Below are 18,252 nucleotides of genomic sequence, written 5' to 3' on the forward strand. Positions count from 1 at the left end.
TAAAGCAAATAGAGTCAGCAAATATAAAGCCAGAAAATGTAAGTAACGAACCACAAAGCCAATGGTAAGTGACAGGCGGAATGCAATCCTAGATCAACTTTCTGAATGTCTCCCAGACATCTTAAGAAACCAGACAGCTGCGCTCTCTGGTATTCTGCACTGTAATGAATTGCTATAGTTCATTCCATCTTGTGTGGTCCAATGCCCAAAACTATCTATGCCATACTGGGGACTACTACTTCATAGAAGGAAAATTTGAAGTTCATCGGGGAATGTGTATATGTCTTGTGGTGGCCAGGAATGACAAAACACGGGAAATATTATTGTAAAGATCAAAGGTCGTCAGTGGAAATATCTTAGAACAGACCGGGAAAAGCCTCAAAATTAAAGGGCAGAGGACAATGGTTGAAATGCATTAAAAAACAAGTTTGCGGACTGTGAGGCTTTGTGCAATCGGCTGGGCTAAGTGAGTGTGGGGGCGGGACCAGAGTCATCGCTAAAAAAATACTCCGTAACTACTGCATAACACTGGACCTATCATGATACGGGTCTTTATGTTGATATCACTAGCCTAAACTGATTCAACAAACAGAACAGTTTCAGAAGAATGGCGATGCTTCAATTCACAGAATTATATATAGCTAACATTGAATAACGGGGATGTTTTTCCTTCAGGGGTTCTGAGTGACATCAAATTCACAAAGAGAGCAGAGCCCAAGTTGTCAATGATGTCACTCAGAACCCCAAGGTGAAAAACATTCCCTTCATTCACTTTTTATTCAACTATAATTGTATGTTTTGTCTGGCCCTCAAATCATCTTCTTCTGATTTTAACTGTGATGGAGGAGTGGAGGAGTAGTGGGAAGTCATACTTAACATGACCATTCCTCCCTGGTCCAAATGTAAAAAAATGCTTCCTGGCACTCACCCTCACCATTCTCTTTGTCTTCCCCCTTTCTCTCTTCTCTCCCCTCCCTAAACTGTGCTCCCTGATCTCTATCAGTTCAGAGAGCGCTGACTGCCCGGACAGGATGTCTCAGAGCCTTGTCAGAGCAGCATGGAAATACTTTTATGACTTAGCAAGGCAGAAGCAACTTTTATTTCCCAATGTTTCAACATGAAACCAGTGAATGACCTGATTTAGAATCTGGTATTCCCACTAGTGGCAGCGAGAGCCATATATAACAGACTGGACAAAATATATTGCAAAGAATAATCGGTCAGGGTTTTAAGTGGACTAAGAAAATGTAGGGGTGGGGGGCTCTAAAGGGAGCATGGCAAAGAGGTGTGACCAGGAGTTCCTTGCATGGAGTCTGACGTTTGTAATGCAGGGAATGCCCTAAATCAGTTGAGCTAGAATTCCGGGCTTCACTAATTTATAAAGTTCTTTCTCAACAAATGATAACTAAAATTAGCAAGCAACAAGATACTTCCCATAAGCATTAAACCACTGCAAGGTATTAGACCTGGCAGCCCTGGCTTGGGTTTGCCCTATATTTTTGCATTTGCCTCATGTGTTTTTGCTGTGTTGGACTTCGTTTTGCTGGTCTAGCTAGATGCTTTGGGCACTTTGCCACTGCTGTTCAGTGCCAAAGTGCAAGTGCTCCCCCCTGGAAATTGTTATGATGGATTAGTGTTTCCATGATTGGTTTATTTGGTTTACTGTTAAGTCCCTAGTACAGGGCACTCTGTGTGCCCAGGGCCCGTAAACTAAATGCTGCTAGAGGGCTCGCAGCACTGATTGTGCCACCCACACAACCAGCTTTGCAACAGAGTCTCAGGCCTGCCATAGCGGGGCCTGTGTGTAGTCTAGTACTGCCATGTCGACCTGGCAAGTGCACCCACTTGCCAGGCCCTAACCTTCCCTTTTCTTACATGTGACTCACCCCTAAGGTAGGCCCAAGGTACCCCTGTGGGCAGTGTATGTCAAAGGTAGGACATGCCCTGATGTGTGTGACATGTCCTGATAGTGAAATACAGCCCATTTCTTTTGTTACTATTACAAGGCTATCTGTCCCATAGGATAGAATGGGGAGTTTACTCATAACATCTTACAAGCATAACTACCCATGGGAACAAGTTAGGAAAATGGAGTTTAGTATGCCTGAACTCACAATCTAAAGATTCATCTTTTAGTGAGGATAATTTTTACATTCTGGGTTTAAAAATACCACTTTTAGAAAGTAGTTATTTTCTTACTTTGCCATCCTGTGTGCCTCTGCTAGGTTTGTGTATTGACTGTCTGGCCTTGGAGTGACAGGGGATGGGGATCTGCATTCTGTTCAGACAGCTACCTGGGGGTTTAGGTGTGTCCTGCCTTTCCAGTGGGACTCAAGGCTGGGCTGAAGAGACTTGGGCTGCATTTAGGGTAGGGGGAGGAGATTCCTTTATCACCTTAATGGACCTGGTCTGCCTTGGACAATGCTGTCTCTGCCTCCTGCTGGGCAGCTGCACCAGAGAAGACAGAACTGGTTCTGGCTGGGCAAAGACACTTTCTGCCTCCAGAGAACAAAGGATTTTGTACTATAAAAAGGGGCACCAAGACCCCAGACTTTTAGATCACTTTTGGACTTCAAGAGGAACCTCTGCTAAGGAGAAGAGCTGGTAGAAACTGGAGGAGGAGTACTGCCCCTTTTCTGTGTGCTTTGGGGTTGGCCTGCAGTAGCTCTTTCTGCCAAGGAGAGGAACTGTGTGTGTATCCTGCTTGAGAAAGTATCTCCAAGGGCTTGGAAGTGGAACTTGCCCCCTGTTCAAGAGGTCTCGTGAACAGTAAAGACCTCACCATCCTTCTGGTCACCATCTCTGGAACCTATGGTTTCAGTTGCCACAGAAGAAAAGGGCAACCGACTCTGTCACAACGTCCGTCGCAGGATTACGTGTCCTGAAGGCCATGCAGAAGGAACCGCTGCACTTCGCACCGCATCATTGGTCTCACAGATGGCGATGGGCGACCATCACTAAGCCGTTGCTTACACCGCGTCCTGTGGGCACCGCTCTCTGAACCGCCTTGCTTCACTCTTCCCGGACGTCACCGACACCGTCGCTGCCCGACCCGAACATCGATTGGCTTCGTGGCATGCACCGCAGCCTGGCAGCACCACCTCACCCCGCAGCGTAAGCCTTGGTCTCACTGACGCTGTGTGGATGATCGACACCGAGCCACTGCCTGCACCGCATCGTGAGGGCACTGCCCCCTGCACTGCTTCCATGTTTGCAACGCAACCACAGCGGTTGCCCCAACCAGCCCGTACCAACGTGTCCGCCGCACCGAGAAAGGCACTGTCTACGAGCCTGTCGACGCTTTAGCTGGCCTGTACCGACACGATCGGTAGGAACTGTTAGACTCTGTATTTTTCAGCATTGCGGTAGCCCCAGATGGAGCTACCGACTCGGACAAGTTGTGTTTTGTAGCTATTTTAGCATTTTAAAGTTTATCTTGCTAAGTAACTACTTTTCAGTATTGTATGTTGGTATTCTTTACCTATTTGGTCTTGTTGGTTTAGATAAAGTTTTGCTTATTTTTCTAAACAGGTGTGTCCATTTGTAGTGTTTTCACTGTATTACTGTATGCATGCAAAAATACTTTACACACTGCCTCTGGGATAAGCCTGTATGCTTGTGCCAAGCTACCAAGGGGGTGAGCAGGGGTTATTTTAGAAGTGTATCCCCCTTACCCTGACTAAGGAGAAGGGTCCCTACTTGGACAAAGGTGCAAACCATTGCCAACTAGAGACACCCATTTTTAACACAAGGTAAATGGGATGAACTACCACTGCAGCCTCTTCCACTTCAAAGTGTGGCCCGATTCTTGAGCCAACAAACTCTCACGCAACCAATAGAATGGTTTGAATGTTCAAAGGCTGCGTTGAACGTCAGTGACACTCAAGGTACAGTGATATGGCCCGAAGACAGTAGGCGCAGCTGGTTTGTGCAGCCAGTGAGATATTTACAATAGACACTTATTTTTATTTGCACATATTAACAAACACTCTATCCTCAAGGACCTTGCTGTCATTTATAATGAAAAGTATGGCGGGATTCCATGCAACAGCAGAGGTAAAAAAACAGAGGTCCAAAAGCGAAACAGTGTTTCATCTGCTAAATCGATGGGCCAATTTTTTGGCCACTATTGTTTTGGCTAGACTGGTCTGAAATGTTAGGAAAACGATGCCAGAAAATGCTTTCATATCTGTTTAGGGTCCAGCTGCAACTTTGGGTCTGATTCTCCAAGGGAATTGTCAATCTGTACGAACAGAATTATTTCTCATGAGTTCAAATTTACAACTTTCCCTTAGTAAAAAATCTTAGTACCCCTTATAAGAGTGCACCATTTCCAGCTTTCTTGGCATGGTAATAAGTAATCTTGTGATTTTTGTAAATGTTAATATTTCCCCTAAGAATAATTGTACAGATTGTTGAAAGCCTGATGTGCTAATGAACATTGTTTTTCATTTTCTTTTACCTTCAGGATTTCTTTTCCCTATGGAGAATTACTTTGACCAACACCCCACCAACTTCTATCTATTCCCCTCTCAGTCCTGGAAAGGGGCGTTAGTCCGGCTGTTTGTATGAATAACAGTGTTGGGCTGGAATTTGTTAATGCAAGAAGCAGAAACTCCCTCAAATCAATTGGATGCAATTAATCAATATTTAATTAAAATAACATTTAATTAATCAGACTACTGTGCCAGCGATGCAAAAAGACTAACAGAAATAAAATATATACAAAAATATACAATTTATTACTGGTCAAAAAGATATCTATGACAATACACACATCTATATAAATATAAGGAAGATTAGTAAAGAGCACCATACATCTTAAAGGTTTTGTAAGCCCTTATCATTTGTCATTATTAAAAAGTTAAAATGTTTAAAAATCCTTATTTTAAACACACAATGTGAAGAAAGAAGTATGATCTCAGTATTCATCAAAACATTTCGATATTATCTCGTGTTCTTAACTACCTTCTTCTGGACTGGTATTTGGACATCTTCCACATATAAATTCACTTCGAGGCATTCACATATGAATGAATTAAGAACATGCCTAAAAAGAAACATAAAAGCACAAGAAATAAATGTTAGATTATTTACACAGACAGCACAGCAACTTACCATTAACATGTATTTGTCCCTGTGCTGTCTGTTGGTCAGTTGTTATGCTATCTGTGCACACCAAACACAAACATAGAACAGTTTTATTATCAATTTTTTTTTATTACCACGCTTTACACACTAAATGAAAGTTACAGAAAACGCCGGTCCTCGCAGACCCTTATCAAGCGATTTTCCGTCCAGGCTAAATCAACAAGCATTTGCAATGCAATCGGTCTCGCCTTTGGGAACCTATATGTATTTAGCTATACAGCACATTAGCCTGGGTGCTGAACATCTACTGTTCTTTAAAATAGAGGGAGAGTAAGCACCAAACTGCGTGACACGCCAGGTATGGGAACCAATGGAGAAAAATATTGCCTTTCAGCGGGAAATGGTATAGTCCAAAGCTCTGTTTTTAATATAAAATCAGGGCCTACGGTGGTCATACCACTGAAAATACAAGATTTGAAAATAAAATTGTCTACGGGTGCTTACGGGTGCTCGTGGAAGACAATTTCTATGGACTGGAATCTAGTGCATGCTAAAGTGATTCTGGTATTTTACTGACCTCTGCTGGTCGTTCTCTATCAAGACAAATAGAGGCAGTTGAACAGAAAAAAAAAGTCCTTAAGCGGAAGCAGACAAGTCTTAGGGCTGATCTCCAGAGCCCACATAGTACATACACATATAAGTATATAATAAGTATATACTAAAGTATATACAAGAGGTCTCGAATGCTTGACCTAAACACACAAAGGGGAAAGAAGGAGGATGAGAAAGACTTAAGTACCGTCACAAAGGGAGACAGTAGGAACCAGCAAGAGGAATAAACGAGCCAAGGGTGTCAGGTACTGGATTAAAGAGGCCTGTGGTGGTTTCAATTCTAGAGAGCCCTGGTATTCGGCCCGCCGACATTTATTTAATAGGGCTTCCGAGCATAGCTTTGGGCACCGGTACTCATTATTTGACAAATTAAGCACTGACGCATCTGAAAAATACTTTTCCTTCGACGATGCACACAGCACTCATCCCACTGTGGCGCAGTGCTTTCCTGTTCACATTCCACACGCAGGCCCCCACATCCCGCGTGTGGACATGCTTCGGGCTCGTGCTCCGACCAACTTGCTCCTTTAATGCCCCTTGTGTGCTGCACGGCTCGGGGTTTACTGCTCCGGTGTCCCGGTGGGAGAAACACTGAGCAGCTGAAGCACAAGGCAGGAAACGCGGAAATTACCCGAGAGCATAGCTGCCAAGGTTTTCGATTCCTATGTGTGACATTTTCATAATTTCTGTGTAATTATGAGTGCCATTAGAACCACTATGAGTGACACTTTTCTCGCCAGCAAAATCAACCAATAAAAGATGAGGGAAACATAAATATTGGAAATCTGACCCATTTGAGCAACGAGAAACTCTAAGATCTTAAAACTGCTGCAAATTCATGAGGTGGCTGAGTCATAATTACAACGAAATTATCAAAATATCATAGATAGCAATCTGAAACCTTGGCAGATATGAAAGAGGGCGAGCATCACTTCACATGACATAGCATTGAAGACCATGCCCACACTTCTGTTCTTGACACCGAGGCTTGTTTACTTAAATATTTCATAAAAGTGATAGGAAGTATGTGTTTTATTCTATTGCTATTTTATTGCTTCTCTTGTACAATGCTGATCATGTAATAAACTTGTGAATTTTGGTTGGCATAATGTATTGACTAATAAGAATAAAAAGGCAGAAGTAATTCCAATTAGACAAAAATAAAAGAAAAGGAGCATGGTAAAACAAGGAGAATAAAACAAATCACTTTTACCAGGTGTTGTTTGTTGTCCAAGATGAGGCCATGCAAAAAATTTATGTGATGGGAAAAGGTTTTTCACTTGGAGTGGGGTGAACTAAGTCGGTAAAGCTGTCACTGCAGGGGCCACCTAATTCATAATCGAATGCTGTAAGCAGGAAAGTAAGACTTGTGAAGTAACTACTAATATTAGCCTCAGATGTCACCACTAGGAAAAAAAAATAAATCCGACACCTAGAAAGCAGGTCACATGGGTCCGCTAAGAATTAACAGTAAAAGGAGCAAGGACTTGTGTTTATAATGCAGAACCACCTAACAGGGTGTGAGAGGCCCTAACACAGAGCCCAGCTGCCTCGGGGCCTATAGCGTACATTAGTTAGAGTCAGCTGACTCGCGGACTCCGGCTGGCACAGTCAGCAGTGTCATGACAGCATGGTGCTGGGCAAGCCTCAGGAGAGGCTGGGAGATACACACAGCGGTCACAGCAGGCTGTATTATTTCAAAATCTAACACCAGTGAAGTGAGCAGTCCAGGGGTCTGGCGCACCACAGCTACACAATTCACTTACTTGAACGAGTCAATAAACTGAGAGAACTGCATGTACTCTGTAGCAAAGAGAAACCTTTTAAGTCATTTTTAAAACATACTTACTGCATATTTGCTATGCCGTGGGTTTTAGAACAAGCTGCGCACAGTTCACCCTGCAGCAGAGCCTCTTTTCCTCCTGCAGAGTACATCTTCTTGCCCGTGCTGTGACCTGGGAAATGTCTGGGAGCCCCAAGAGATTGTCACATACAGGAGACTGGTCAGGCCAGGAGAGGTAGGGGACACGTTTGTACTCAGCAAGGAATGTTCGAGTACTTAAATCTCAGATGTATTTTAATTAAATCCCGGATGTTTATTTTCCAGTGTAAAAAACACTTAAGCCGCTCTTTTTAACAAATGGATAAACCTTTCCTCTTGAAGCAATATTGTGATCGGAACAAGAGGACAATACTCCCTGGGACGCACAATTGAAAATGTCTGAAATCAGTTCTTAAGTGTGTTGGATTGCTGAATTTTACTTAGCCCACATGTATTTAAATAGAGAATTTTCATATTCTGCAGCATACATTGAAATGATGGTTCTGAGATGGACAGTTTGATTGTCTTTAATTATTTTGTTTGGAGCTCTGCTGCCCTCTTGTGGGCTCTGTCGGCACTGACATTGGCGCAGCGAATAAGGGAAAGCCGGAGAGCATACATTTTCTTTCGTCTAATTGCTGAACCGTGGATATTGTCTCATCTACAGGGTAGGTTATAGAAAGCCATTACCCGAAAGCAATGCGTGAAACAGATTAGAGTAATACCAACAAGCATTCGCAATGCAGTAGGACTCGCATTTATGCGAGACCTATTGCATTGCAGATAGCAGTGCATGCGGGCGACGAGGCACGAGGGAGGGCGGCGGCGAGAAGGCATTGGACTGCGGGAGGGGGGGCACAGGAAGAAAGTAGTCTGTTCTGTGAAGGGGCCAGTAGCCGTAGAAGGACACAAATGACTGACATGGCTGTTATGGGGAAGGACTAACAAGCGTAAAACCAATCGGAAGGCAGCATTTAGGATTTAAGCCAATGAAGAAGATGGGCTGGAGAGTGGGCGGAGCTTCCACACTATAGTGTATACTGTATGCCTCACAAAGCGATGGCAGCGCATTCGCGCTGCAACGCTAGGAGAGACCTAAGAAGAAGAAAGTAGTCTGTGCTGTGAAGGGGCCAGTAGCCGTGGAAGGACACAAATGACTGACGTGGCTGTTATGGGGAGGAACTAACAAGCTTAAAACCAATCAGAAGGCAGCATTTAGAACCTAAGCCAATGAAGAAGATGGGCCAGAGAGTGGGCGGAGCTTCCACAAAGCTTCCACACTATAGTGTATACTGCATGCCTCGCAAAGCGATGACAATGCATTCGCGCTGCAACGCTAGGCGAGACTTAAAAAGTGGGGGACTCGCCGCATAACCATGATCACTTTCAAGGCATCCGATTGCCAATTAACTCCCAAACCACATGTTAGATGCTACATACTAAAGCTCCTGGCATGCATGGTTAGTTCTTGACCCCTGATTGTCTCGTGCCTGCCTCCCTCACTCAACACTGAGGCCTGAAATGTCTTGTGAAGTAGTCCAGGTCAGCACCATTGAGCCACAGATGAAAAGCAGTGAGGCCTCATAATCAAAGTAATACTGGTATAATATCTACGTTAGATTCCCTGGTGCACCTGCAGTCTTGAACTCACAAATAATATTGATTGGCCCATTCAGCTACAGCTGCAGAAGGACTCATGCCATTAAATGGCCACATGGGATGAGCGATCAATGCTGTTGGACTCATATAGCAATAAAAGAGGAGCCCATAATCGAATAGGCTCCTATACCTGTTCTGCCAACTGAGCATGTGTACATCGAAAACAAGCCAACAAATTTGGCTGCTATTTAGAGCATGTCCTTGTCAACAGATACATATAAAATATGGACAAACAATCACACATGGATAGACATGCAGATACCAATTTTCACAGATCACTTCACATAGAACACCCATGCATCCTCCCTGTGTGGTTGTGGACTTTGCATAGGACATCTGCCTATTTTTCTTTTCCTTTGGTCCTTCATAGATTAGTACATTATGACTTTTGTTAAGTCTCTTGTTCGAAATTCCGGCGCTATGTTCTATGTGCATTTCATACATGCCCTCCTGTATTGTCTTGTTGCCTGTATTCCATGCATTACTGCATTATTGATAACCTTATGCAGTAAAAATGTTTAAAAAAAAAAGAGATGCACAATGACCAAAAGTCATACATAACTGGCTTTTTTGACAATTCGCTGCACCAATAGTAAAATCATTTTCCAAAATGTAACGACTTGCAGATTGTATGAGGAACATTTTTGTAAACTGTTCTTCATTCATGTTTAATCTTGTATGAAGAGAGAACTGTAGTGTGAAACATGTTTTCACAGTGCTTTTAAACCCAGTTCGCTTGAACCTGATCTCTATTCTAGGGAGCTCTGCTCCTGGTCCAGTTCCGGAAGGTCTGATCCGCATCTACAGTATGAGGTTCTGTCCGTATGCCCAGAGAACACGGATTGTCTTGGCAGCCAAAGGAATCAAGTAAGAATTAAAGTCACATAATTTGAAACTTTGTATTTCTGTAGTAATGTGCAGGGCATCAACCCTAGTTATATCCATTTGTGAATATATTAATAGGTTTTGACCATTGAGGTGTATTTATTTTTAAAACGTTATTTATATCTGTTTAAACATTATAAAAACGACTTCATTTCCAGGCAGGTTGTATACAGTGTAATATCAGTTAAGATAAATTATTTTTGTGGGGTAAAACAATATTGAGCAATGGTACATTGCTTGTCTGGGGAGTTATAGACATAATTGATTTACTGTAGGGAGCGTCCATAGTCCTAAAAAATTATACTATCAAGTCACTGGCAATTTAGTTCATCAAATTGTGTGCTTCCTTAATTTGTATTGCATGGCCACCTGCTTATTAGGCCTCTACAAGGGCCACCAAGTGGGAAGCCCCTTCAACCGATTTATTGACCTGGTGCAGCTATTCGTCAAACGGGTGATTTCAATCCATTGGAAGGCCGTGGTACTGAGACAAGATGGCGCCTGTATGAATGGCCACGCTGGTCATTCCCTGCCACTCGGGCTACATTGCGTGAACAAAAAGATATCCCCTGACGAAGGTGTAAAATTACCTAAATGAGGACTTATTGGCTGGGCCCCTGGACCGTGGGCGTGTTGCGGGCGGCTGAGGTGGTAGTGGCAACTGCAATAATTGTTGCTGCGCTGGGGTCTCGCCGAGCGCTGCGGCTCACATCGCCTCTGGTCTCGGTCTGGGAAGGAGGAGGGGCTGGCAGGACCAGGTGGTTCTCGGCCCGAATCTGCACCTAAAGAGTGATGCCTCCAAAGACAAGCCGCTCTGCTCCAGCCAAAAACTTTGATCCAATGTAATTGCATCCACTAACGAAAACAGTAGTATGTCCCTGCAGCGCTTTAAGGTGGGGAAACCAGGGGTTAGTGCTAGCACCACTAATACTTATCCTAAAATGCTCTTGAAGGGAAAGCATAGTCTGGACATTCTCAAAAAAGGAGAAACGAAGGGTGAAAGAAGGCTGGAGAAAGTCAACGGAAAAAAATGAGAGTCTCAGGGTGAAGGCCCAGTACAGCAGCAGACACAGTCTCAATTTCAGCAGCAGCAACAGAGCATCACTGAATTTTCCCCACTATTGGGATCCCTGCTGGAGACTCCGTGGATGAAGCAATGGGGGCCCTTGAGGGCGACCCGAAGGACCTACATGAGGGTGTTGACACCCAGGAGAAGACCAAGCCTGGCACAGACGGTCCTGCAAATATGGTAGAAGTGCCATGCAAAGGAGTAACTGGGCCGACTAACCTGCTGATAAGCCCTTACCCTGAGTGTGTGTTTGAGGGGACTTGTAAATAATGATAACCAGAAGCATTTGGGTCTTCCAACGCAAACAGCCTCAATCGAGGCGATTAGGCATCATTATCCTGCCTGATCTCCACAAACACAGGCTTTGGTCAATATGGATACCAGCGCATTAATTGAAGGGGCAACAGGGCTCAAGGGACTGTAAGATTATCAGGAGCTGGGTGATAAATTCTTCTCACTAACTGACGGCTCTGAAATCAGCTTCTCTGATTCAGAAGTCAGGAGTAATGCTCAGCTTTCCAGCTCAAGCCCTAGTAGCCAGCAGGTGGGACCCGTGGTTACAAGGCAAAAGGCTCTCCAGGAAGAACAGAGACCCCCAGTCGTCTGAGCTGATCGTGGATGAATTCGTTAGGCACAATGTTAAATCTGCTTTGAAATGGGATTATTCTGCTATGCAGAAAGTCTACCCCGATCCTCCGGGGCAGGAGGAAGTCTTTAGTAACACAAAGACAATACAAATGTAAGAGCCGTCCTTGAAATCAGTCTATGAATCAATCAAGCAGCTCCAAGAGGAGATCGGACTGGGTGGGAAAAAAGAACGTCTGGCAACTAAAATGCTTCAGGGTGCACTCAGAAAGATGGCTAAAGCCTGTGTAGACATGAACACAAGCCTGTTGACTGCAGAAGAACGCACTGCACCTCTAGTAGATGATGTGGCTAGGGTTCAAACCCAGATAGAGTCGCAGGGGGCACAAATAACAGATATCCAATGGAAACTGGAAGATTTCTAAAACAGGCAGCAGAGGAATAACTTAAGAATTCTAGGCATCAAAGAAAGAGCAGAGGGTAATGATATTCAAACTTATACATTGAACCTAATGAAGGGAGTCTATGCAGAACTCCAGCGCTGGAATTGGGACCTAGGAATACAGTGGGTGCATTGCTTTCCACTGACTCTGAAAAAGCCAGGTTAGTCACGTAATGGAGAAACCCCAAAGCCAAGAACAATCTTAATTTATTTTGGGAACTACCTGCTCCGAGAAGAAGTGTTTTCAAAAGCGCGCCTAACGCCAAACAAATGTATGAAGATCAGGCTTTTTTTGCGAGACCAGATTTTTGTCATTTCACAGTGGAGAGACAGTGGAGACTGAGACAGCTGATTCAACCAAGCCAAGCTCTGGGGGCTGTAGCATATCTGATGAATCCGGCTCGCCTGAAAATCATATACCAAAACACCACAAGAGTTTTCACCTCTGAAATCCAAGCAAACGAGCATATTGATAAACTGAAACAGAGCGGGTTGAACAGCCCCTCTCTTTAGAAAGCTTGCTTTGGCCAGCTGCACATGATTCTCTTTGTCAGAATAAGAGGGTTTGTAATGGGGTATCTCTAAAACAGATATAAAAAAGGTGGTATGATCCAGTTGGTGGCGGGGAGGGGCCAGAGTACAGGCTCCATCACTTAGACCTTCGGTCTGCTTGTCTCACAGTGTAGGTGGAGGGAGGTGGGTGGAGGGACTCAAGGGCAAGGGGCTGGGGGCAGGGGTCAGGCTGGGGGGTGTGGCACACGAAGGGGTGGGCAACGGGTAGAAAAGTAAAAAACACAGTTAAACGAGGAAACTAAAGAGGTTGGGGAAGAAATGGGGAAAGGGCTAGATCAGTTAAAAAAAAGTGTAATCAGAATGCAGGACGTGGATAGGTGTCCTTTTCAGACCGTATTTGGGTCGCATTCACTGACTGTAGTTTCACGACGCGGATCGGCTTGCGTGTCAGATCAGAAGACTTGGAACAATAATTTCCATGTGACTGCCTACAAGAATTCACCAAAATAGAAATAACTGGTACTACCTACTGGCTGGGACGGAAGTACAACCAGCGCGGAGGTTACAAGGGATATTTTGCCTCAAGACAGCCCTGAGGAAGTCTTGGGTGTATATCACCCGACCGACGAAACACGTGTTGGCTGGACTATCGAAGAAGAGAATAAAAGCACAAGAAAACTAATATTGTAATGAGCATCTATATTGTATACCACTAATGTTTACATGCATATGTGCGCCTGGGCATTGAGTTGTTTCTGAGGGTTTTCTCATTTCCCTGGCTCTTCCTTTGGGATGGACACACAGGCTCTGCAGAAGGAGGGAAGGGTTTCACCCACTTCTATTTAGACAGAGAGGGGGATTGTTTGCAATAGGGTGCACGGATATACTGCAAAAGTGAGTGGGGTAACCTCTTAGAACCTTTACATCATTGGATAGGGAGGAGCCAGGATTCACCCCACCCACAAGCTGGTGCCAAGCATAAATGCAGCATCCCCAGCACCCTTCTCAGAATACTACTGGGCCTGAGGAAGAACAGAAGAGGATCTGCTGTCTGTGACCTGAGAGGTCCCCTGAAGGACTGGGCCTGCTTTCTCTTGTACCCAGGACAAAGCAGTGGACTCCAAGATTGGTTGGCTAGCTTTCTGTTGAAAATACAGGAACACAAGAAGCTACAGGAGGCCTTACCTGCAACCCACCCAGCCGACCAGTTCGAACTGGACCTGCCCATGCTCTTGCTGTTGGCTTCTAGTGGTGTGAATCCTCCTCATTTCTCAGATCGTGAATCCCTTTTTGCCTATGTCTTGTTGGACTCCTCCTACCACTACTGAAAACGTGGGACTTAGAAATCTTTTGGCTCCAAGACCTCCGGAGGACTGGGACTAACCTGTCAAGCCAATCCAACCAAGGTGCGTTTCCACTGGGCTGAAGATTCAGGTTCCCCTCACTCTGAGCTTTTTGTTACTGCAGATCCTAATCAGCAGGACCTCACACAGATGGTGTCCAGCTTCTTGGAGCCCTCTTCAGCTACAACATATAGTGGGAATGAAGAAATTGTGATCGAGCAAAGGCTTCAAAATTATCTATCTGGCAAGGGACCTTTTCTGGGTGTGAAATTAGAATTATTCACACTTTGAGCTTTCCCGCAGAAAAACAACAGCTTCACCGGGTCTTCGTTCAGCGCTATCTGGCCTTATGGAGTCCTCTTTCACTACAGCCTCCTGCCTTGCCCTGCTGATTTTTTTTTTTTACTTCCTTTCTTGAGACTTAAGTCCCAAGGTAAACCCCATGACCGGATCGAACCTGATCCTTCTATCCGACCCGCGCTCCATCAAGGTCATCCTCAAATCATGGCTTGGTCCTAATATACTGTGACCAGTTGACTGTGGTTGGTGCTTAATGATTCCGTCACAATTATTAGTTAAAACTTTAAAAATGCATATCTCCAGTTGCGGCTCACACAGGTAAAGCTGTGGGGCGGTTAGGCGGGGTGGGGTGGTAGTGGAATTCGACATACAACGTGAAAGTTTAAAGTAAATAAATAAATAAATAAAACCACTTAGCTTGTGCGGCGAGCCCAAGGCAAGTGGTTTTATTTATTTATTTATTTACTTCCACCTTGCGCGTCGTACAGCAAACTCCACTACCTCCCCACCCGGCCCCGGCTCACCGCCCCACAGTGTTACCTGTGCGAGCCACCACTGCCAGTTTCCCTCTTTCAATTTTTGTTGCTTTGGTGTGATTTTATTTATTAAAATTAACTCTATTTTTCTAAATTGGTTTGGGATTTATATTGTGTAGTATTTTGAATTTATTACTGTGGTTGGTACTGCATAAATGCTTTATGCATTGCTTCATTATGCATGCCTGCTCTGTATTATAGCAACAAGCGATTGAGCTCAGGTTAATTTAGTGATTTTTAGTGGGTCACCTTGACATGGGTTGTGTTTTTTACTTAAGGTGGGTAGTTATTCTTGCATGTATTATGTCGTGTATTTCTCTATTAAGACCTGCATCACTCCATCTTTCAGTTTCTCCATTCTCCTATTTTCCATATCCCTTGTTCTTTCCACCTCTTCATTATCTGCCCAATGCCTCACTTAATTCTCCTAATCATTTCTGAACTATTTTTTCTCTCATTTCTCACCTGTATCTCTTCATTAATTCTTGTTTTGCCCTTTTCATTGTGCGCAGTTCCTCACCACTGAGTTGGACTGGCCTAAATAGCAAACTGGCATTGCCAGAAGGGCTGGCCTGACAGGTCAGAGTGTGGGCTGGTCTCTTGGCAGTTTGTGTGCTTGTTTTATGGTCCTGAGGGCCGCTTTTTACTGTTTATTACACATTATCAAAAACATTACCTATATCTATCACAAATGCATGCAGTCTAATGGTACCTCGCAAAACATCTGTACCTTTTAACTTTAGAATTTCAAAACCACCCCAATTTGTTAATGTGAGACACTTTTTTTTGCTATCCAAATCAACAATGCATGACACTTTTATGTTGGTGCCTGGGCATATTTACTGTCCCAGTCTGACACTGCCTAACCCTTCCCTACTTCTTCTCACTTTCCCATTGTAAACATTGCCAGGCCCCAGGCAGAAACTGAGAATCAAAAAAGCAATGCCAAAGTAAGGAGTATTATCATGAGCAGATTAGATTACTGCAGTGCCGTACTCCTAGGAGCTCCAACTTACTTGCTGAAAAAACTGCAAAGAATACAGAATATGGCAGCCAAGCTTGCATTAATTAGACAACGTAGTGCATCAGCCTCGCTTGCCTTAAAAGATCTTCATTGGCTGCCTATGGTGTAGAGAGTACAGTTTAAATCGCTGTATATCATCTATAGGGCGATACATAAAATTGGACCTAAGCCTTTACAGAAGAAATTTCAATGGTATTCCCCAGTTAGAAGTTTACGCTCTTCTTCAGCCAATCTGGTATGTAGTACTCGTGTCAACAGAGCCAGACTGGGCGGCAGATCTTTCAGCTTTGCCGCATCCCATCTTTGGAACTCTCTACCAATTGAGCTGAGACAAATGAACACTTTAGCACGCTTTAGGAAGGAGTTGAAAACTAGACTCTTCCCTAGAGACTAATTCCTAGATGATCTTCAATTCTGTTACACACAGTGTTTTTTGGTAATCCCAGCGCCAGGATACCCGTTGGGTGGCAGCTGCACTATAAAAGTCTTCCCTTGCAAAGCTATTAGGTCCTGCGTATGCGAGATCTATTCGCTTTGTCAATGTTTTTTGTAGACATGTTGCACAGCAACACAAACTGCTGTGCAACATGGCTAAAAGTCAAGAAAATAAGCGCTATGAGGTAGCCTACATTGACTGCTTTGTAGTGCTTTTTTCTGAAGCCATGTTGCACAGCTGCTTGTGCTGCTGCGCAATATGTTTAAAAAGAGTGGGGGGTGGTTGGCGAACTAACACCAGGGAGGCATGGCAGAGAGGGAGTGAGCAGCAATAACGGACAGCAAGAGGAGGGCTTATGAGGAAAACAAAACAAGGGACGTGCGGGGGAGGCGGGAGAGAGCACCAGATGGGGGCATGGGCAGTGGGAAGGGGTAAGAAGAAATAGTATCTCAATCACAGCATGAGATGAACAGCGGTCAGGGACTAATTAAGTTTTATAAATCTGCGCTTGGTCCATGCTTCACAGAAAGGAACAGAAGTGACGCTTGGCCGGCACTGGCCAATTAAGAGGCAGCAAGGAAAAGTGGAATTGAAACCAACAAATGGTAAGCCATGGGTGGGCTCCACGCCCTTTATACTAAACAATGGTCTTGAAAGTAAGAGTACATGTAGTGCATGCAGCACATGCACTGTCACAGGCTCGAACTAAAAGAGTCAGTTTTTTAAATAAACGGAACCTGCAAAGCCTGAAGGACTCCAGACCAAAATGAGCCGTGGTCCTGCTGCACCACTGAATCTACACCCCTCCTTGGGCAGAGGTAGTCCTATGTGGAAATGTTAATTCTGCTTGAAGTATCCCAGGACTTTTGTTTCTCTAACACATTCAAATGTGTGCTGTATCAAATAGTTTGAATAGTTAATGTGAAATGTTGCCCACAGACACGTTTCAGTACTGTTCATGGGAGCTGCAAAATCTTTATTTCCTTAAAAGTATCAAATACTGGAGATTGATACTGACTCTATAAAGTCCACACTCCGCTGACAAATACTGGAGTACCCTCTCCATGGCAATTAAGCTTTCATTGCTTAGTATCCCATTCTCTTGACAAACCCTCCCAGGTTACTCCCTCACCCACTGGAAACTCCAGTTGGTGGATCCACCAGCAGCCTCCACCTGCAAAACATCTCTGGGTTGGATATATAACTTGGGCATCCCCACTATTTAGTGCTTAATTTGTGCCCATGTTTGCCGGTGCTAGACACTGGCACTTATATTGTAACACCGGCTCTTGTTTATGAGAGTACACCACATGGTGGCACTATAAGCCAGTACAGAAGGCATGTTTAGCAAATCAATGTATTAAACAATGTATAAAACTTGCACTTCCAGGCAATGGGGAGACCTGCAGTAGTCCATAATGTCACACTTCTTTGAGTCTGATGGGTAGTAGGTGATGCTGGCACTACCATTCCTCAGCAGTGCTAGGAGCTGTGAGTGGAGCCAGCTGCAGTAGAATACCCTGGGCACTGGCACTTGCATTTTCACAGATGAAGCAGTGTCTCCAGGATTCACTTTTAGCTACCTTCTAGATAAGACTCATGGCATAGAGTAGCCTTTCTAAAGCTGAGCTACTGCTTGATAGCCTTCATTGTGCCTGACTACATTTATAGACCTGTATTCTAGTTCTTTCAGTCCCCCCTTCTACACTTCACCTCATGACACTCTCATTTGAAAGTCAACTCATCTTTGTCTTTCTTTATCTCTAAAAATGTAGTGTGCTAGGGCTCGAAGCTATAGGAAAGAGAGGGGTGTTCGGCAGCATGCTGAAATAAGGCTCAGAATTACAACTTTACCACAATGAAGCAGTAGGTGCTGAGGAGGTGCCAGAGCCTACGACTGTGCCACACTGAAACCTTCTGTTTGACTGATGCTGG

General features: G+C 44.3%; 1 protein-coding gene across 5 annotated transcripts in view; it reads left to right on the forward strand.

Annotated features, from left to right (window-relative positions):
• Positions 1 to 18,252, forward strand: part of LOC146867704 (glutathione S-transferase omega-1-like) — a 481,051-nt gene that overhangs the window by 332,770 nt on the left and 130,029 nt on the right. For all 5 annotated transcript variants that reach the window (XM_085607050.1, XM_085607035.1, XM_085607059.1 and 2 more), the window contains one exon: positions 9,943 to 10,051. In XM_085607050.1, coding sequence (XP_085463176.1) covers positions 9,943 to 10,051 — 109 coding nt within the window. The remainder of the gene's footprint in view (positions 1 to 9,942; positions 10,052 to 18,252) is intronic.

The sequence above is a fragment of the Triturus cristatus genome, chromosome 1_2, assembly GCF_964204655.1.
Source record: "Triturus cristatus chromosome 1_2, aTriCri1.1, whole genome shotgun sequence".
Lineage (NCBI taxonomy): Eukaryota > Metazoa > Chordata > Amphibia > Caudata > Salamandridae > Triturus > Triturus cristatus.